The 21,647-nt window shown below is 29.5% G+C and overlaps 1 protein-coding gene, 1 long non-coding RNA gene and 1 pseudogene across 7 annotated transcripts; 1 reads left to right on the top strand and 2 right to left on the bottom strand.

Annotated features, from left to right (window-relative positions):
* The first annotated feature begins 4,305 nt into the window (after nucleotides 1–4,305).
* On the top strand, nucleotides 4,306–7,183 carry LOC111292755 (F-box protein SKIP23-like; annotated as a pseudogene). The gene is made up of 2 exons (XR_016345757.1): nucleotides 4,306–5,656; nucleotides 6,868–7,183. The product of XR_016345757.1 is annotated as an F-box protein SKIP23-like (transcript).
* Nucleotides 7,184–7,185: 2 nt separating this feature from the next.
* Nucleotides 7,186–8,771, bottom strand: LOC111292756 (outer envelope protein). Of its 4 annotated transcripts, none has more exons than XM_089766757.1 (5): nucleotides 8,303–8,771; nucleotides 8,042–8,218; nucleotides 7,753–7,957; nucleotides 7,456–7,505; nucleotides 7,186–7,269 (listed from the first exon to the last, which is right to left on the bottom strand). In XM_089766757.1, the coding sequence occupies exons 1-5, from the start codon at nucleotides 8,374–8,376 to the stop codon at nucleotides 7,224–7,226; spliced, it is 552 nt and encodes a 183-aa protein (XP_089622883.1). In that variant the 5' UTR covers nucleotides 8,377–8,771; the 3' UTR covers nucleotides 7,186–7,223. The 4 variants fall into 4 exon arrangements, with proteins under 4 accessions (XP_089622883.1, XP_089622881.1, XP_089622882.1 ...); XM_089766755.1 differs by having other exon boundaries at nucleotides 7,186–7,505; nucleotides 8,303–8,363; nucleotides 8,599–8,769; XM_089766756.1 differs by having other exon boundaries at nucleotides 7,186–7,505; nucleotides 8,303–8,367; nucleotides 8,602–8,769.
* Nucleotides 8,772–12,650: 3,879 nt separating this feature from the next.
* Nucleotides 12,651–16,656, bottom strand: LOC111293299 (uncharacterized). Of its 2 annotated transcripts, XR_016345756.1 has the most exons (5): nucleotides 16,171–16,656; nucleotides 15,953–16,099; nucleotides 15,107–15,254; nucleotides 13,577–13,611; nucleotides 12,651–12,857 (listed from the first exon to the last, which is right to left on the bottom strand). It is a non-coding gene; the product is annotated as an uncharacterized LOC111293299 (long non-coding RNA). The 2 variants fall into 2 exon arrangements; XR_016345755.1 differs by having other exon boundaries at nucleotides 15,953–16,654.
* Nucleotides 16,657–21,647: the final 4,991 nt, after the last annotated feature.

Here is a 21,647-nt window from a genome sequence, read left to right as displayed (position 1 = left end):
TGATAGTGAGTTAGTTGAGCTATCCTTGAATCTTATTTATCATAATTATGGTGCATATTTAAAATGATGTTCATAAAACCATCCAATGAGAACGAATGCAGGAATGTAGGAATGAATGAATGCAATAAGAAGAATTTACCACATAACAATTATTAACAAAGAAAATCCTTATTGAATTAAATATTATTTCTAACCAAATCCCATATTACATCCATGAAAAATCTTGAATTTATTAAGGAAAAAATCCTTAATTTGTCAATATTAGCATTGTACTTCATTAAGAAAATCTAGCAATTTTTTGCTATGTGCTCTTACTATGGCACCATTGTCTTTCATTCTTCAACCTTTCTACTTTGTCATTAGCTTTGTAAGTAGTCACAATAATTTGGTTAAGCAGGGCTCCAACTTGTCATGTTGTCTCATATATGCTTCCTTTATTTGTTTGCATTCTTCATTCATAGCCTCTATTTGTAATCCAATTTCAACCATAACCCCACTTAGCATTTGGACGTGCCTTTATGCCTTAGAGAGTGTCTCCTCCCTTTATTGTAGCTTTGCTTGCAATTACTTATTTTCTTTCAAAAATTGGGCTAACTCTCAAGTGGTGGATAACTATGTTATATTAAGGTCAATGAACAAAGTCTTTCATTCATCCCTTTCTTGTTCAAATGTTTGAACTTTCCTTTTGAGCCTTTTGTTTGCAAGATTCAACTCTTTGAACTCTTTTTTTAGGCCAGTAAAGGACTTTGCTAGGTTTTCTATAAATGTAATTAAGATTTTTTTTGTTAAAATTATTTCATAGTAATTACTCCTTATCATGAATCTAATGATGTGAATGCTACATAGTAAAAAAGAGGATTATTATACACATAATATGTACAAAATATATATAATATGTATAAAGAACAACATAAAGGGTTAGTAAATAATATATACAAAGAACAATAAAAATTTACAAGCAGAATAAATGTCCATCATGTGTCATATTTTGGATTTTTTGACACAAGGGAAGGCATGGCTCTAACTTGTGTTCAAACCCTTAGGGTATTTGTATATGCTAAGTTCAAAGGTTTGACAGTCTAAGAGTTCCCGAATTGTTGCTTATATTATTTTCATTATAGACTAGTAAAACACCAAAATCCCCACCCATTATAAGCTATAAATGAAAAACGGTTCAATTTGAGTAAGAGTATTTCGATAACCCATGTAGAGATATGAAATCTTAGGAAGGCATAGGTATTTTGCTCCTTCGTAAAAGACGGAAACCCAAGTGTAGAGCTCATGTTATGCACACACAAATGAATGACAGATATAAAAAATAATAATAAATCAATAAATAAAACACAAACAAGAAGAAATTTTCTTAAATTTATTAAATTGGGCTTGAATAACAAGAAATCATTTACTAGCTTGACTTTTGACATCCCTAGTGGAGTTGTCAAACTTTTATAACATATAGATTCGTGAATCTATTACTAGACATAGACTTTAAAAGCTATCACCAATTTTTTTTATTTAGATGTGATTGGCCACCTAACCAAATCTGTCCCATTTTAACGAGAAGTCTTAAGTTTAACTTATGTATCTTTAAATAGAAAATCCTAGTCTCAAAATCAAACTAAGATTCGAAAATACATTTACGTGTGAAAAAGGTTATAGTACTCTCATAGTGCCGATCTAAAGGATAGTACCAATTTGATTTCAAGTTGTCTAAGCCTAAAAAATATTTTTATAATGTACCAAATAATTTAATATTGAAAGTTTTTCTTAAATTACTCCAATATGTTGGTAATAACTTAAAAATATTTTCTCACTTCAAGAGTATTCAAGGTGACTATTTATCATACTTTGAAGAGGTTCCGTCATTAGACTCATTTAATTTTTTTTAAACAAAAAACTTTTATTTGGTATAATAAGATTTAGAATCTTTGTATTGAAAAATCTTATCTAGATTCTCCAATATGTTAGTAAAATGTAGAAAAATATTTTCTCACATAAGAATGTATATAGATATTGCTATTTATAACGCTCTTAGTAATTCTATTATTAGATATTTAAAATCTAATTTTTATAAAAATGATTTATTTTCAAAAATATCTTCTAATATATTGATAAAATTTTTTGCTAAAAATTATCCTCCAATATGTTGGTAGGATGCTATGAAAGCTATTTTTCTTTTTATTTTGAAAGAAAAAAACTATTTAAAATAAATAAAATTATCATGTAAATAATGTAATAATATAAATATCATGCAATAATATTATATATCATGCAACAAATCATGCAATGTAATATCAGGCAAAATATAAAATATCATGCAGGTATTAATTAATCATACAAGTATAAGTCACACAAAATCATGTAATTAAATATAATCACACAAATAAATATATTAAATTTTGTAATTAAATATATTAATAATCATGCAATCAAATTAAATACAAACATATAAATAAATATATAATCATATCATGTTATAAATATAAAATCATATTATGCAATAAATATAAGATCATATCATGCAAATATATTGTAAAATCATGCAAAATATATATTACAATTAATGTCAAAGTTTTTTTTTCTTTTTTTAATTAATTCAATCACAATTAAAATAAATAAATAATAAAACAAAAATATAAATATAAAAAATAAAACAAAAAATTAGAAAATAAAATAAAAATAAAAAAGCAAAAGAAAAAGAAAAGCAAAACCTTGTCAAATCCAAAGCTGGTAGGCACATGGGTCTGACAAGTCAACTGAATCTTGGCTTTGCAAAACAACACTGTATTGACTTAGGTATAATAGCCAAATCCCAAGCCTTTTTTTTCATATTTTCAATTTTTTTCTCTCTTTACACTTTAATTCCTCTCCCCTCTCTCTAAAACAGCCAATGAAAAATTCAACTGGCCAACTAAATCCCAGATTCTAGCATCGAAAACTTCAATCGACCTTCAAAAAATTTAAAATTATCCAAAATTTTGGATGAACTTAGATAACGACCACCACCAAAACCTCCAACCGTTGTGAACCTCACCGAAATCTTCAAAACCCCACCGAAAAATTCATATAAAAACCCAAAAAATCTCTCAAAAACCTAAACATTTACTCTAAATCCAGAAAAATCAAAATTTTTTAAAAATTTTAGAAGAATCTCAGGATTAGGCTAAACAAAAATCAAAATCAAATCCAAACCCAAAAGACCTAGAGGATCAAACCAAAAAAAAAAATCCAAAAAAAAAAATTCAAAACTCCCAAAAATCCAAAATTAAACGAAAAATCTAAATTTAAAATTTCACTTCAATAATCAAACCAAGACCTAGAAAATCAAAATACAAATTCTTCAAAATCATATTCCAGAACAGAACCATACCCAAGATAATTCCAAAAAAAAAAAAAAAAACTAAAATATTAACCCATAACCCAAAATCAAAACCCAAAACTTTTAATAATGAATTCCTAGAATGAACCCCAAAATCAATTGGAACTCAAAAAACTTTTCTAGCTTCTTTAATTTTTTGTGATTATTACTAGTTTCCCCCGTAGAATTTGCTTGACCAATTAGAGTTTTTATAAGGATTTAATTCCCTTTAATTTTGAAAGAATTAATTTCATCGTATGATTGATTTTTTTGTGATTTTATAATTTGTGATTTTTCTTTTCTCATAAAGATTAGGATCTAAATATTCTAAAATTATTCAATCATTAAACTTCAAAATTAAATCTATGACTAAATCAAATCCCATAATTCCAATATTTTTGCCTTTTTTTTCTTTCTTTCTTAACTTTTTTAATTTTTTTTTTTTTTACTTTTGTAATTTTGACCTTTGACCTATACTAAAAATAAATCAAAATTAAAATTAAAATCAAAGTTAAAATCAAGCAAAATCAAAACTCAAAATTTTTGTTTAAGTTTTTAAACATTGGCCCAAAGCTTTCCAACTAGGCGCATTTTACAATCAAAAGCTCATTTTAATTTCGAATAATTTTTTCAGATAAAATGAAGTATCTACAATAATTTTTAAATTGATAAATTTATTTCAAATTAAAAAATAATGAGAGATATTATGATTTCAAATTTCAAAGAAATTTAAAAAATTATTACAAAGAAATTTATTAAGATAAAAATATCTTTTTGGTATTTTAAATTTGAAATTTTATTTTGAGATTTGATCTTGAATTTGATTTTTCGCTCTCTTTTTAAGTTTAGTTTGTATTTTCTTTTATGAAATTAGTAAGTAATGAATATATATAGGAAAAAGTAGAAAAAGATTATTCATAACAGGTGACTTATTAATTTGTGAATTATCTTGTTGAGCTCTTTAAAATATGAATAGTATAAGGGCAGAAATCTGAAGTAATGGCTGCAATTCCCTTCAGTTCCATGGGCTTTGATTAAGAAAAATAAAGCATCTGCGACTCAGTTCAGTTTCAGGACCTGATACCATAAAAAGTGGCTGGCTCTTCTGAATGGATAGAGTTTCGTGGTCGGACCTCCCTGAGGATCTCTTGGTAAAGATCGGTAAATATCTGGACGCTCTCTTCGATGTCATCCGATTTCGTAGTGTCTGTAGAAGATGGCGATATTCACTCTCTTTTCTTCACATCAATTCGCATCTTGAATTTCCTGGGATGGCAGATCGCAATCCCCAAACCTCTTTTGCAGGGTATGTCTCAAAATCTTCATACCTCGTTAAAAACACTGTCTATATTCTTAATCAATATGCAACCCCTTCTCCTATTTCAATGCCATGGTTGCTCAAACTTGAAGAAACCGAAGAGGGTAAGCTTCGCATTATAAATCCCATGTCGAATAGCCCTGTTAATGATTTACCATCCACATTCCCCAACGTTTTAAACTTGCTTGACTTCCCAATTCTCGAAGTAAGCAGAGGGTATATTAGGAAAGACACGTTTAAAAGAGTGGAACATGCTACATCTATTGTAACAAAAGCAGTTATGTTGCCATAGTCTGGCAGGGTTAGCATACACGACGATTTCATGGTTCTCAATCTTTGCCAAGATGGAGGGTTGATTCTTTGGAGAAACGGAGATGATGAGTTGAGGCAAATAAATGAGCACGAGTTTCACTATGATGACATTGCGGTTTATAAAGGGCGTTTTGTTGCTGTAGATAGATGGGGAACCGTTTCCTTAGTTGATTCTTCCTCGCAGTTAATAAAATACACTCCTCCCATTTTCAATGGCGGTAGCAAGAAGCATTTGGTTGTGTCTTCTGAAGATCTTTATGCAGTTGATAGATACCTTGATCGAGCCCGGACAACTCGAAATCCTTATAAGAAAGAGGATGCAAAGGTGGTTGCTTTTAAGGTGTATAAGTTGGATGAAGAGTGGGGATGGACAGAGGTGACAAGTTTAGATAATCGGATTTTGTTCATAGGCGAGGGATTAAACTTCTTTGTTCCATTGGGGAACTTAGGGGATGTAATGGAAATTGCATTTATTTTGTGGATGAGGATCGTACTTGGTACAATGATGACGATGATGCACTTATAGGATCAACAGGTCATGGCATTGCTGTTTTCAACTTGGTGAATGGTAGGATTGGGAAGCTATCATCTTTCCCTGGCTACTCTGAGATGTTTTGGCCTCCTCCATCTTGGTTCACTGCAAATTAATATCCATCATGAAATTAGATGTAAGTATAATTTGCGTTCTAATATTAGATTGTAAGATTGGCAGGGTGTTCATAGGGTATCATTATTGAATTTTCTTTATATGATTTTTCCTCGTTGCTTGTTCATAAAAGTCTTAGGTGAACAAATCTCTTTAAATTTGTTTGTGTTTTATCATTTAAGATGAGAATATGCTAGCAACTAATATGCTTGATCTGTTTTGTGTCATTATCACATGAAGAAAACAAGTTAGATGGCCTATAGCCCTGTGTAGATTGTGAGAATTTTTAGAGCTGGCAGAACATTAAGGCTCATGAATAGCCAAACCTATTAGCTCTAGTCTACATTGAAACAACTTAAATTGTGTCACTGATGTCTGTGTCTAATTTTCTTATCACACAATTAACCATAAACCAGGCTGTAGGATTGCAATAAATTTTAGGTTAAAACTTCCTTGTTCCCCAGTATTAGATTTTTCTAGTTATTTGCCATTTGGATTGTTTAAAGGGCTTACTAATCTGTCCTAGGCAAGCTGAAATTGATGGATGGCAAAGAATAGCAGTTCAGTTCGACAAACAGAACATGGATTGTAACAAACTTTGACGAATAATTCATGAACATATTTAATTTCTGTTTTTTATATTTATTTATTAATTTAAAAAAAAATCACGAATAATATTTTAAATGAATTAAACAAACAATTCTTGAACATAGTAGAATTTGTTCATATTTGATTTGTTTGTGAAAATTAATTAAGTGTTTGATCAACAATTCATAAATATATTTGGTTTTTGTTTATTTATTAAGTTTAACAAATAATCACTTATCACATTTTATGATTCGTTAATTAAACGAACAGATCATGAACACAAATATAACCATGATTGATTCATTTACACCCCTAATATTGGTTGAAATCCAAAACACAGTTTAGTGGATACCTCTGTTTCTTTATGTTTTAGGCGTTCAAGCTACCAAATTGAGCGATACTTCTACAGTCCCTGAATGGTACGAAAAATCCAAAGGCTTGGCTTAAGTTGATGCATCAAGCTATATTTGCTTTCATACTTTAGTTTATAGTTATCTAGTTTATGACATGCTTTGTGAGAAAAAAAGTTAACCATATTGTATTTTGCATATTCTGAAGTCTATAATTGTCAGGTTTCATCCCTTCTCTTTACTCTTCTTTCCCACTTCTTTAAGCTATAGCAAATATTCATTCTGCTTGATGCAGGTGACCTTTGCAGAGTTTCTTTCCATCGAAAAGACAAGTTGTGTGCAGACTTAAGCATTTTAGTTTTCCTGGCTAATTGCAGTGTTTGTCATGTAACATAATTCCTATTATAAATTTTAAGTTTGTTTTGAGCCCATGTTTATAAGAACATTTGGAGCTACAATAAAGCTCTCGTTTTTGCTCCTCTGCAGCAACTGCATAATATTTCCTAGGTGTGCTATGCCATAATGTATCTTGGAAAATGAGGGATATGGTAGACGGATGATTATTTACACTGTCAATGATAAGTGATTTTAGACTTTCAGAGAGTCATAGAGATTATAGCGAAATACAGGTTTTCAACTTGTCGAGTCATTTCATATTGAGAGAGCAATAACTAAAGTAGCCTCTTTTTCTTCCTCCCTAAAAAAAGAGTTCAAGAAACAAATGATCATTTTGAGCGAGCAATTCCATATACATGGTTGCTATACATGTTTCAGAACCGCATTGGCAGACTGACGAGCAAAGTATTTTTGCCTCAGTTGAACATATGGGTAACCAATAAATGATAGAAAGTGAGCAGGCTTTGAGAAGGAAAGTACTTCATACCACACTTGATCATTCTCGTCCAGCTCAATTGAAAATCGTTCTTCCCCAGCCTGATTTCCAGCAGATATTCCACACCAAGTTAGCATCAATTGGGAAATATAATATGCAGAACTAACAATAGAAACAGATAGAATACCCCAAATTTTTTAGAGGCACAACGAACACTTTTCCCTTTTTTTTTTTTGAAATAAGCCATTACAAATCTGAGAAAAATTTGTAATTTCAACCGACCCAAAATTCTCAGTCATACTTTGTTTTGAGATTAAAAATCAGAACTGAGAAGAATAAAATACTAACCAGTAGGTGACCTTGTAACGTACCACTACCAAAACCAAAGCAGGCTACAGACTTCTTAGCCATAGTGCTTGTGTTTTCCTTAACATACACCACTTGGAGAGGCATCATGACCCATGGTAGAAACTCCTTGAGACAAACACAGAATTTCACCCCATTTTGAATCGGAGTCTTGGGATCAACAAATGCCCAACTGAATCCAAAATGCCTGAAAATAATAGCTAGATAACATATGACAAGGATATACCTCACAATAGCAATTCTCTTCATCTGCCAAAAACAACACACGCACCTCCAATTCTGCAGAGCTGCCTTGCCCTTTTCATAGGTGTCAAGACCAGAACCAACTAAAACACGTGCATGATTGACAAAATAACCATCTTTGGAGAGCTCCTTGTCTTCCTTTATGCAAGACACAGGCTTTGCAGTAGCTCCTTTATATTTGGTTTCATAGTTGAATGTACCTGACCTGGTCATAATTTACACATATAAATGGGTAATTTTCCCAAGAAAACAAAAGAAAAAGAAAGATAAACATATTATCTTCTAGTACTTGTTAATGCAAGATTTCTGTTGTTCAAGAGAAGGTCGGGCCCAGCACAAGAAAACCATGTCTGTCAAAAACATGAATAATCCTCAATCACCCAAACTCATAGAAAATCTCACCAAATCACTCTTTAAAGCATATTGAGCACAATATTTGAAACATGGAATCAGCAGCTCCTACAAACACTCAATTAAAAATGACTGCTTTCAAAGAAATGGTAAATTAGAGCAGCATAATCCTATTTCTAGCACATAAAATCAATAAGGTATAATCCAATCTATAAACCAAATGAGAAATTTAACTGTTATCCAACTAAAGCAAGTTGGAATGCTGTTCTTGGGTATTTGATTATTATTCTTGCAATGAAATTGGCTGACAGTACGCAGAATTAGATGAATTAACCGAGAAGGGACGAGAGGAAAGAGAAGCGAAGAAGTCGAAAAGGGCCGACGTTAATCGTGGCCATTTCCTCGTTGACGAGGAAGCTCATCTGGGCCATTATTTACACATCAGGCCTAATTTGTGGGCTTACTACCCAGTGCCCCGGCCTTAAAATTTGTAGTGGGCTAAAGATTTTATTTAATTTTATAACAAATAATTTTAAAAATTTTATCATTTTTAGTTTTTGAATTTTTGAGATTTAAAGGAAAAAATTTTTTGAAAATTTTATATATAGAGTTCATTGTCGTTAATTTTTTTTTTTTTTTTAAATCTCATAGCTACTATCTTTAGTTTTTAAAAAATATTTAAATTCTAGATCTGAAAAAATTTTAATAAATTTATAAATTTATTGTTATTTTTCAATGAGTATTTTTAGTTAACTTTTGTGTAAATTATTTTTTCAATTGATTATTGTTTTAGTTGCATTTTTTTATATATTGAAATTTAATATATTGGTTAGTCTTGCAATGTTTTAGGTTGACCTTTTCATTAATAAGTTGAATATATTTTTAGGGATTTTTTTTATTATCTTGGGTTTTTTTTTTTTGTAAAAAAAATTTGAAAAGCTTTATAATTGCCAACAACACTTCCTTCCCCCTTTACTCACGTTTTATTATTTTATTATAATTATAATTATAATAAAGCAAATAAAAAAGAAAATATTTTTTAAATAGATTTTTAGAAAAACTTTAAAATGGCACATGGTGTGGAAAGAGCATGTCACATGTCAACATATTAACTTCTTAGGAAATTATTTGAAAAAATTATTTTTAAAAATAATTAGGAAATTTTTTGAAAAAAGTTTTATTAAAAAAACACATGGTAAGCAAGGTATTCCCCATATGTCACTATACTATCCCTTAGGGGATAATTTTAATAGGATATATTATAGTTGTTATAAATGTTATAGATATTATAGATGAACAAAGAAATGCTTTGTCAACACTTTTAATGAGAAGGAATGCTTTTAACCTTCCTTTATTCTTGATAATTTGTATATACATATTATTTATTTTATGTTAAATATGTATGAAATATAAAAATTTTATCATGTCATAATTTATGTCAAATATGAAATTTTTTTATTTTTATTTTTATCAAGTCCATAAAAGTTTTTGTCAACTTTAAACCTTTTCACTTTTATAGTTTTTATCACTTTTTCTCATATAATCATATTATGTTTTAAATTATCAAATCTACCTTTCTTGGAATAAAGGATTTATACTTTTGTTGAGTCTATTGAACCCATATTATTTTTTATGCTACCAAAATCTTCTACTTAATGTTTGTCTAATAAGTTTATTTAAGTGTTTTAAACTTAACCATTTATTATCAAATGATTAACACAAATTCATGAAGGTTTAAATTTGATCAAGCATTTATGAAAGACTAATCTAATAGATGAGGAGAGTTTTGGATTGAATGTTGCAACATATTGTTCAAGAAATTACTTTAAAGCATAATGTGGATGGAATTCATCTTGAAATAAAATCAATGAACAAAGATTAAGATGAACAAGATTTGAAGATTGTTTAAATCAAGTAAAATTGATTTGGAGAAAGCATTGAAGCAATTGGTATGAAAGCATGCAAGAAAAAACTTAGAAAAAGCACAATTCTATTAGGGCATCCAACTACCCTATCACTGCTTGCAATTACCAAAGGGTAATTTCAAATTAAAAGTAAAAAGTGTTAAAGTCATTCGACTTCCACATACGACATCCAATTGCCGAATACATTTTTTGAAGTATAGGCTTATCAAAAAATAAAGCAATCGACTGCTCACATTTAGCGTTTGACAGCTCAAGCAATTTTTTATTCTAGAAGCTTCTCAAGTCTAGAGCATCTGATTGCCCATGTTTGGTATCTAACTGTAAAAAAAAATTAAAAAATAGCATTTTCCAACGGTAATGTTTTAATTTTTGGCTAAGAGATCAACTAGCTATAAAGTGTTCTTCACCTATAAATACACCCAAAAGGATTGAAGAATAACAAGACTCAAACATAAACAAAAGATCAAAGCATTCCATTCAAGAAAATCAAGAATTCTTTCTTCAAAAGTCTAGAATTTTATTTTTTTTCTATTTTTTGAGTGAATTTTGTAATGAGTTTTATTCGTGTTATTTGATTTTTTAATGATCATAAACTCATTATTGTTGTTTGTTTCAAATCGTAAGGAGCCCTTTGGTCTTTAATTGTGAAGATAGCACTTTAGGTTGAAACTTGCACATCTTGTTTTTTAGCTTGGAATAGCTCAAATTTGTAAAGACTTGGTGGAAGCTGCAATTCCATCATATAATGGGTTATAAATTTTTGGCTAAGTTTGTCAAAGTAATGGACATAAGTCAATAAGGGCCGAATCACTCCAAATTGTTGTGCAACATTTTCATCTCCAATCTTATTAGGTGAAATTTACTTATTGTTCTAATCTTTGTAATTAGAGCACTTAGAAGTTTTTAATCTTCATTTTTTTTTTTTTATAAAATGCTATTCACACCTTCTAGTACATCTACTTGGTACCAACATATTTTTTTCTCCCTATTGTATTAGATATGCTGGACAATCAGTTATTGAAAAGTTTCTTTGCATTCACCTTTTTATTTGGAAGTTAAGGAGTCTTTAAACAAGATTAGACAAGGCTACACAAGCAATTTGTGGTAATTATGCTCTATATTGTAAATAAAATAGATTAATGTTGTTCCTTTCAAGGAGATTGAATTACTTATGGATTTTTTTTCTTTCTTTAAGCTTATTGAAATTATAACACTTCAAACCTATGTCCAAAGATTGTGAAAATTTATTATAATATATATGTAGAGATATAAATTTATACTTGTGATGTATCTTTTTTTAGATAAAATTATAAAACTTGAGTCAAAATAGATAATACTTCTTAAGTAAAGTGTAGATCTCCACAAATAAAATCAAAGCTTAAAATTTTCAATCTTAGTTTTGACGAGCAATAATTTAATAATTTAGATAAATTTGTGAATGATGAGCGTAAGATAAAAAACTTAATGATGAGTGTAGGATAGAAAACTTAAGTTTGGACGGTTCTTTCTTCCTCTTCTTTTGTTAGGATTGCTGTAGTATTTATTAGTGAAAAGACGTTTTCATAATATGTTTACTATCATGATTGAATCAATATATGTCATTGTAAACGTAAACTTGCTAAGATCACAGCTAAGGCTAAGGTTGGTGGTTCTACGAGTTCTCGTCCTGAGAGACACTATAGTTCACAAGGTCAAAACTAAGATTAAGGTGATACTAAGTACAAGAAAATTATCATATGTTGATGTTAAAAAAATTATCAGTAAAATCTTAAAACTTGTCTATATAACACAATAAACTTTATACCAACGATCAAAATATATATTTTGATAAATTTTTAATTATTAATATATCCTTTAACGATATAAATTTATATTAACAATTTTTAAAGTATCAAAATAAATAGTACAGATATACTAACGATTTAAGCCTGCTAATAATTGTATATTCGTTGATATAATATTCATTGTGTTCTACATTTATATTTTTTACCGATGATTAATTCATGTTAATATGAACTAGTATGTTTTAATTTTTTGTACTTATACCAACAAGTAATTTGATAATATATCTTTTACTGACAATTAATACTCGTTAATATAACCTCATGTATTTTTACTTTTACTAATGGTTTACAATTGGTAGTGTTAGAATAGCTTAAAATATTCCAACAAAAAAAAACTTTACCAATGATTGACGATTGGTGACATCATTATAACCTAAAATATTTTAATAAAATAAAGCATAGTATAAATGTTAAAACATTGATAAAAACTTTTTTTTTTAATTATATTTTAAATTATTAATATTAATTTATTTACAATCATAATATAATACAATTTCATATAAAGTAAAAACATATATCAGAGTAAAAGATATTTAATAACATTCCAAATATAACGACAAATAAATTATTTTATAATCTACAAATTTAGAATAAGTCAAGAACTAAAGTCATTATACCAAGTCTAGATAAAAACAAACATCATTGAATGTCTACAAACATGGACATTCTCCTCAAAGCCATCATCCATCATCTTCATTGTTGCCACACGTTTAGCCTTACAAACCTGTCAATTTGATACTAACTTGCATAAGCTACCGAATAATTGTGTTGTTAAAGTTGATTCATATAAACACCAGATACGACAATGTCAAATAAAAACTCTAGTCAAAGCAAGCAAACAGCACAAGTTATTAATCCTTTAAATGCAGATTATATGTGCCACATTTGCATCCTTTTCCGGAGCATATATTCGATATATAGGTAGTAAAGTTAACAAGCCAAACCTAATAGTATCAATATGCAGAGCAGAGGCATTATTCCACAACAGCAGAATTATTTTATTCCTCTTTCAAGATAATTCGATGGGACAAGCTCTGGTTCCTAAAATAAAAAACACAACACCCTATGGCATAGTATTACAAAGTTCTAACAGGATTTACCACGTATTTTCAACCTAAGAGCATTAGGTACAAATGCATATGCAATTCACACTACAAATTCTACCAAGGTGGACTTGCAACAGTTGTCTAAATGAGGTAAACTATGCCATAAAATTTGTAAAGTAATGGGAAACCAATGTTCCTTTCAGACCATTCCATAAAAAACTCATTGTCCTTGTGGTGATCGAACTCATGAGTCATTCTGATTAATAGGGCTCATTTTGGAAATATCTGTTATAGAGATCCTCAAGAGCATGAAAAAATAAGTTGATGGAAAATGTGTGGCTAGTGACAATAAAAAAAACTAAAATGAAGAAGAATTATTGGAAAATGTCGAACAAACCTGAGGTAAGCATACGTGAACATTAGAGATCCTCACTGGTATGCAGAAAACAGTAAACATTAGTTCAGAGAAGAAGATGCATAGCAAGCAAAATATTTTTAAAATGACAATCATAAATCATTCAAAATACAATAAATAATAGAGTGGAAGATTAAATTACAATTGCAGTAGACAAGTTCATCAAATGAATTTAGTAAGAGATCTGTGACCCGACCATGATCAGACTAAACAGAGATGTTTACACTTCAAACGCACTAGAGTAAATTGTATAAAAAGATCTCAATCATCCTCTTAATTAGGGAGAAAAACATGACAACCATAAGCTCTTCAAGGGTTAGGTTAAGGTAACATAGACAGTTAATTCTAAAAAAATTTGTTATATTAAACCATGTGATTGTTTTTTATATTCATTATAGCTTTATAATAGTTTTTACCATTACCCAGTGGCTGAAAATTGAGTTAATACCAATATTAGACAAAATTACCCTTTCTCATGTCCTCTTTTCCAATTCTTACAAATCAACAGGCCATCATTGGTAATCCATAAGCAAATTCCACATCACTTGACATGTCAACTATATTAAGTAAATAACCTATGGTACCAAACTAGGATGTAAGAACATAAAATGCACGGTGGCATAGATATATAGACAGATACAGGTTATTTAAGAATCAGCATGGAATAAATTCTGTCAAAGATTTTTCTACTTATGGCAGTCTAGACAATTCACTAACGAAAAATTAAAACAAATAGTCAACAGTACAAAAATGAAAGAACCAAAGTAGTAACAGACCTTGTATAAACAATCCAATATCAGAAGATCAAATTGTCTAGCACCATTGGTGGAAATAACAATAAACCCAATATTCTGATCAAACACAATTTATACGATAATTTATTTACCATGAAAACTCAATTCACAGGAAAATCATTTAGAAAAACAAGACTTAGAACACCAAAAACTTAGAAATGAGAGAACTCGCGCTTTCTTTCACCAATCCCTCTCAACTTAAAGAAGATCAGAATACTAATCTCTAAGCATCTCATCATTTGCAATTTTGAGTCAAGTCATTAAAAAGTTTCCTATTTGTGAAAAGTGCACGATAACTTTCTCACTAAGATTAAAGCCTATTATCCGTTTAAGTTATATGAAAAGGATTTGAGCAAAAAAATTAAAACATATATTCCTACAATACTAACATTGACAAGCTCCTTAAGATGACACATAGCAGATAGAAGTCCCATCTCCACATTTAACAACACCAATAAAATGAAAATATGTGTTAAAGGTGTAAATATGTATGTGCCCACGAGATAAAAAAGTAAAAGCAGCACCTACCATTCTTCATGCTTGAAGGAAAACATTAGACATTAGATATATAAGCCACTTTACACTTTTCGCCAAAAAGATAACCTAAATAAATATAATCTTCTCGATGCATCACTTATAGCAAAAGTATGATCAAGCACTTAGACATAAATTAGAGATGGCAAAGATGGTATATTATCTTAAGAGACAATAGACTAACTGGCAATGGAACGAATTTAAGTCTGGATGCAACAAATGGTTTCTCATAGGGCTCTTCAATTATCTTTCAGTCAAGCTGTGCCACCTGCCTTACTTCTTGGCCTTCTCTAAGTTTCTTCCAAACCAAGAATGGAAAATTTGTGCCAACGCTGTTTGGAGACAAACAAAATAAACATCAGCTAAGGTTGCTACAGACAACGTAAAACTGTAAGACATCCTTTCTACTATATTGACAGCTTGTTTGGGCAATAAGCTTCAATTTTAATTCTTGAAACCAAACTTTTGAGTTGGCTACTTAAAGCATGTTAAAGCAATAACTTCTCACATTATAAAAAATGCGAACATATGTATTGATCATATATCTACATAACTAGGGCTAGAAAAGTTTTATGCACCATGACCCCAAGAATAAAAACTTGCATATCGAGTTAGGTAAATGGCAGTGGGTTCATCGGCATGTGTCACTCGATATTGAATTGAGCAAAGCAATTGCATAAACACATTGTCCTACCAAATGTAACATTGTCATATTCATTCTTACTGATTTTCTTTTGATAAAGCAACAAAATCAATCTAAACATTGTTGAATTATAACCACTAATAATTATGAAATTCAATTTTTTCAACGCCTAAATCATTCCTTATTCTTTTCCCTAAATGATGTTAAAACTGACAACGCTATTGTGTCATCACTTACCAACTAACATATAAAATCAAAGAAATTATCAAAAAGTTTTATGATCAATTGAATTCACTTCTATTAGCCAGGCATATTCAATTGGGGTTAAAAATTAAAGGAATCAGGCGTGGAATGGAACTGGTCAACAAAGTAAATAGATTCCTTTACTTTGATTTTGATGCGAACATCGAGGGAGGAGATTCTGGTGGAGAGGATGCCGGTGAGCCACTGACTGGAGAAGAGATTAAATAAATGGAGGCCGGGCTTCGCCAACTTTTCGAAACGGCCTCATCTCTCCACCATGCCTATACTCGCCTACTCGACGCAAGTACAAAATATTTAAGACGTATTCCCCATTTTCTAACAAAACTAAAAGACAAATATACCTAAGTGCAAATTCCAACAGTAGCCCAATTGAGGCGATTCCAGAAGCAACAGCACCTCTCTGACTCTAAGGGTTTAGGGTTCGAGTGTGAGTTAAATAAATCAAGGAATTGAAGAAATTCGAAAAAAGAAAAAGTTAATTAAATTCCAAGAAATCAAATCTCCATTTCAAAAAAAATCAGGAAATCAGCACTCTTTCCTTTCATCTCCAGCAACAGAAAAAGATAAGGATTGTGCAACAAAACTGGCACCAACAGAGAAGGAAAGTGTTTGAAGAGGCAACAACTTAGGGTTCATGGCTAACAAAAGTTGAAGATTGCGGCTATAGATTTCAAATTTCAATAGAAAAGGAAGAGGACTACAGCTAAGGTGAAAAAAAAAGTTTCTTAAGAAGGAATAGCACTACGTAGCAAGAATGGTTCGGGTACAAAACCTAGAAAAAAAATCACTTGCCTTGACTTTTATCGATGGTTCATAAAAAAGAAACCATCAGTACAAGAAAGTATCATACAAATTTTATAGTGTATACTGACGGCTAGACACAACCGTCGGTATATCTTACGGTTATATCGACAATAAATTTTTTGCGTTGGTATAAGTACATTTTAGTGATGGACTTAGAGCATTAATATTTGTAATTGTTGCTATAAGATATTTTTTTTATTTTTACTTTTAAATTAAATTTGAAAAAAATACATATTTAAGGAAAAAAATCCCACCATCTAAAAAAAAGCAAGTAATTTTTATTTTTTGAAACTTTTACCAATGGTTGCTATATCATTTGTCAGTATATACATAATTATACTGATGGTTATTTATATACTGTCAGTAAAGGTCAAGTTATACCTATGAATATATGTGACATCAATATAGCTATTGTCTATATTGATGGTAATAGAAATTTATCAATATAAATCTTTTTTACTTACGCAATTAAACCATTAGTATAACTAAGTATTAATATATGAAAATTTTTTTATAGTGGCTATTACACCAAATGCTTAAAGAGATACTAGTTTTATTTTGAATTCTTGCTAATCAAACTATGAGAGCACAATGTGTTGTGAATGGGTATAATGATAGAGTCTTAGATTTGATCGATGAGGTTGTCGATTTAGTAAGGGATCAAGGGTAACACTAGCCATCGGTGCAACATGTTGATAATTTTGTAGAATGAAAAGTATTAGCTCAAATGTATATAACAATCTAAAAGGGGAGTGAATTGGATTGTCCGCAAATTCTTTTTTAAAATTGGCTTTCAATAAATTTGAATGAGGAATTTAAGCTAATAAAATCTTTGCTGAAAATTTGATGATATTAACAACAATAAAGAAAATTAAAGCTCATATAAATAACAATGAAAACAAAAGAATAAGGAATAAAGAAATCAAACACAATAATTTATAGAAGTTTAGTCATTTTTCAAAGGCATCAATGTCTTCTCCTGTAGCTTTCCTAGCCAAGATCAATTCACTAACAGAAAAATCTTTTACAAAATGTAATCCCTATCTTTTAAAGTCAAGATAATAACCTCTATCATTTCTAGGATTCTACCCAATCTTATCAATTTCACTTAAAAGGATATTTTACCCTTTGACACAAAAATACCTTTTAAGTATGCAAGAATTTGCAAATTATGAAATACCTCTCAAAGGTTAGATATTTGCCTTATTTAAGTATAAAGAATGATAAATGAAGGACAAATATAATTTGGATATAAGAATGGGAAGAATCAAAGCTCTAATCTTTAGAATGTTCTTGAATTTTTAAGAATGAAGGTAAGGCTTGTTGGTGATTGCTTACTTGTTTATAAGTGTTGGAATGGCTAATTTACAGAAGAAATAAGTTTGTAGCTGTTGGAAAAGATTAGGAAATGAAAATATGCTTTTCTCTTTTCAAAGTGGTTGTTAAAAGTAGTTAATAGTGAAAGGATCAATCGAGTCCATTAGGGAATCGATTAGCTATTGAATTTTATTCAAATTTTGATTGTTACATGAGAATGGATTAATCTATTTTGATTGGAAATTGATCGATTTAGCCATGTTATGCATTCAGAGTAATTTAGAATGAACAATATAGTTGATTGCTTTAGATTAAATCTTGTTTTGCACTCTACTCATTGATTTGAACATGTATTAAATTATATAACTCCAAATCAAGATCTGTTTAAATATTTAAAAAATAGACTTAAGGGTCTTTCTATCTATATAAAATTCATCATCTGATTCAATGTATAAAAATTATAGTGAATTTTCAAAACTACCTTGTGCAATTGTTAGACAACTACATAGTCTCTAGTAAAAATCCAAAATATTTTCTTAAAAAACCTTAGATTTAGATTTTGTTTAATCCATTAGAAAGTAAACTTAAAAAGCTTTCTATTCATATAAAATTCAAATATCAAAACTTTGTAAATTAATACAAAAAATAAAACAAATTCAATGTTGAAAAACTTTGTTCTTAGAAAACATCTTTCTCTAGTTAATCAATTTTCTCAAAACCAATATTATAAAAAATTGTATTGGTTCCAAGAAAAATAAGATCACTTTGAAACAAACAATTGGACTTTCATTTATGCTTAAATAAATAATCTTTAAAGATGGTTTTGATTTGAGAAATACAAACATAAAAAAAAATTGTTCGTTTAAACTTTAAAAAACATATTACAAAAAATTGTTAATTTTGGGAATTTATATTTTTGATATAAACATTAAGAGAAATCTTTTAAAACAAATTTTCAAGATATTTTTCAAATCAAATATCACTTTGAAAAACATATTATTTATTTTGTACCAAAAATAATAAAACTTAAGAATATGTACTAAATAAATCTTTTTCAAAATCTTAATCAAGCTTATTTGGCTTAAAATTTGTCATTTCAAAATAAAGATTGATTTAAGGCTAACGGCAAGTTTTGGGTGAGTTTAAAATGATAACATCTCTTGCTTTTAGGGTTTTACAAACATTGATGATGCCATGTTATGGATTGAAGAAATTAAGAAAGCTTTTGATGCTATACATACCTAAGAGTAAGATAAGATCAGATTTGCTACCTACTTATAGCTAGTGCAATTAATTGGTGTAAAGATGTAGCTTACACACATGAGAGAGATCTTTAATTCTTCACTTAGAATAGCTTTCGGACTACTTTTTATGCAAAGTATTTTTCTCAAAATAAGCTATTAAAATTAGGAATAGAGTTTTTTAATCTAGTTCTGGGTAGTATGACTATTTATGACTATAAGGCTGAGTGTGATCAATTGTCAAAATTTGTCACTTCTCTTGTTGTTGATGATGATAGTAGAGTTAGAAGGTTTGAAAGTGACTTAAATGCCCACATTTAAAAGAGGTCTTGCTTCATTGCACTTAACTAGCTATAATAAAGTGGTTGGCAGAGCAAAGTCCTTTGATTTGGTTTAGAGAAAAACTTAGGAGGTAAGGAAGAATTTTAAAAAAAAAAAGAGGCAAAGATTTAGATTTTTGTAGTAAAAGGGCTTTTAGTGGTTTTTTTAAATTTCAGGCAATTAAAAGGTCTTAAGCTTTTTTTTACTCCTAAAAGTAAATTTCATTCATGGGGAATTCAATCATACAATGGTAAGATGTATTAATAAGGGCCTAAGTGTTTAGTTTATGATAGTGGACGTTGAGTTGTTGAGTGTAGGCATGTCAATGGTGCACGTTTATGATGTGGCCAATAAGGTCACCATATTATGAATTGCCTTTGAATCTTTAAAAAGTCATAGTTAGTATAGAAGACTCAAAACTTTTAAACCTTTAAATCATCTGTAGTCCAGAAGATACATTTAAATTAGGCTGCTCATATTGCACAACCACCTTTCATTGGATTGCAAAAAAGAAGAGACCTCATGCTCAAGGTCGTCTTTGTACTTTAGCTCAGTAGGTTGTGAAAGCATTAAACATTGTTGTCTCAAGTTCTCTACTAGTTGCCTTAGTTTATGCTTATGTCTTATTTGATATTGGTGCCTCAAATTTTTTTTTTAATTTATGTTTATTCAAATGTCTGCCCTGTGTATTATACCTTTGGACTATGATTTATATATTGACACTCCTATTAGGGGTCAATTTCTATCTATTCAAATTTGTAAATATATGGTTAGTAAAATTAAAGGTAGAGGTTTATTTGTTGATCTACATGTTTTAGACATACATGATTTAGATACGATTTTTGGAATGGATTAGTTGTTTACTAATTTGCTAAAGTTAATTGTAAAAAAAAATGGTAGATTTTGAAATCCCTAGTCAGCCACTATTTAGTTTTTATAGTAGTAGTGCATATGCTTCTTTACAGGTTATTTCTATTTTGCAAGCTAAACAATTAATCAAAAGTGGTTGTAAGGGGTATCTAGCAATTGTGATTAATACTAGAATTGAAGAGTTGGTGTTAGAGGACAATCTTATTATGAGAGAATTTTCAAATGATATTCTTGGGTTGTTTCCTGATTGAGAAATTAACTTTTTTATGATTTGGTTCCTGGTACTGGTCCTATTTTTAAAACTCTTTATAGAATGGCTCCTAGATAGTTAAAAAAATAGTTATAAAAGCTTCTTGGTAAGGGTTCCATTAGACTTAGTGTATCTTTATGGGGGGCCCTAGTGTTGTTTGTAAAGAAAAAAGATAATAGTACGAGGTTGTGTATTGATTATCATGAGTTGAACAAGGTGACTATGAAGTATCGATATCATTTTCTTCATATTGTTGACCTATTTGATTTGGTAAATGGTGTTTAGATGTTCTCTAAGATAGAACTTCCATCTGGTTATCATTAATTGAAGGTCAGAATCGAAGTTGTGCCTAAAATCATTTTTCAAACTTAGTATGGGCATTATGAGTTTCTTGTAATGCCATTTGATTGATAAATGCTCCAGCTGCTTTTATGGATATAATAATAGGATTTTAAAACCTTATTTAGATAAATTTGTGGTTGTCTTTATTGATGATATATTAATGTACTCCTTTAGTTTGGAAAAGCATGGGAAAAACTTGAAAATTGTTTTTGAGACATTAAAATTGAAGCAACTATTTGCTAAGTTGGAAAAGTGTGGATTTTAGCTTTCTAGTATGGCCTTTCTCAAGCTTGTAGTGTCCAAAGATGAGATTTCTATTGACCAAAAGAAAGTTGAAGCGGTAGTGAAGTGGAAAAGGCTGAATAATGTTTTTGAGATTCATAGTTTGCTAGGTTTAGGCTGTAGACACCTCATTTTATTCGAGGTCCTTTGTCAATTAAAATCAGTTCAAGCTCGATTGTAAAAATTTTTATTCATTTTTATTTCAGATTTTTATTTCATATTTATCATTTTTTAATTTTTATCTTATGGTCTACTTATTGTTTATTTTTTTTTATCTTCATTATCTGATTATTTAAAAAAAAAGATTGAGATTAGGCTTGATGATGATCAAAAAGCATAATTAGATGCTAATCTTTAGCATTAGATGACTAATTGGAATTGAATTGAAACT

Source organism: Durio zibethinus, chromosome 10 (assembly GCF_047325235.1).
Source record: "Durio zibethinus cultivar Kanyao isolate XHJ-2024 chromosome 10, ASM4732523v1, whole genome shotgun sequence".
NCBI classification, from domain to species: domain Eukaryota; kingdom Viridiplantae; phylum Streptophyta; class Magnoliopsida; order Malvales; family Malvaceae; genus Durio; species Durio zibethinus.
Note: the sequence above shows the minus strand (reverse complement) of the source record. Positions and strands in the feature narration are given on the sequence as shown.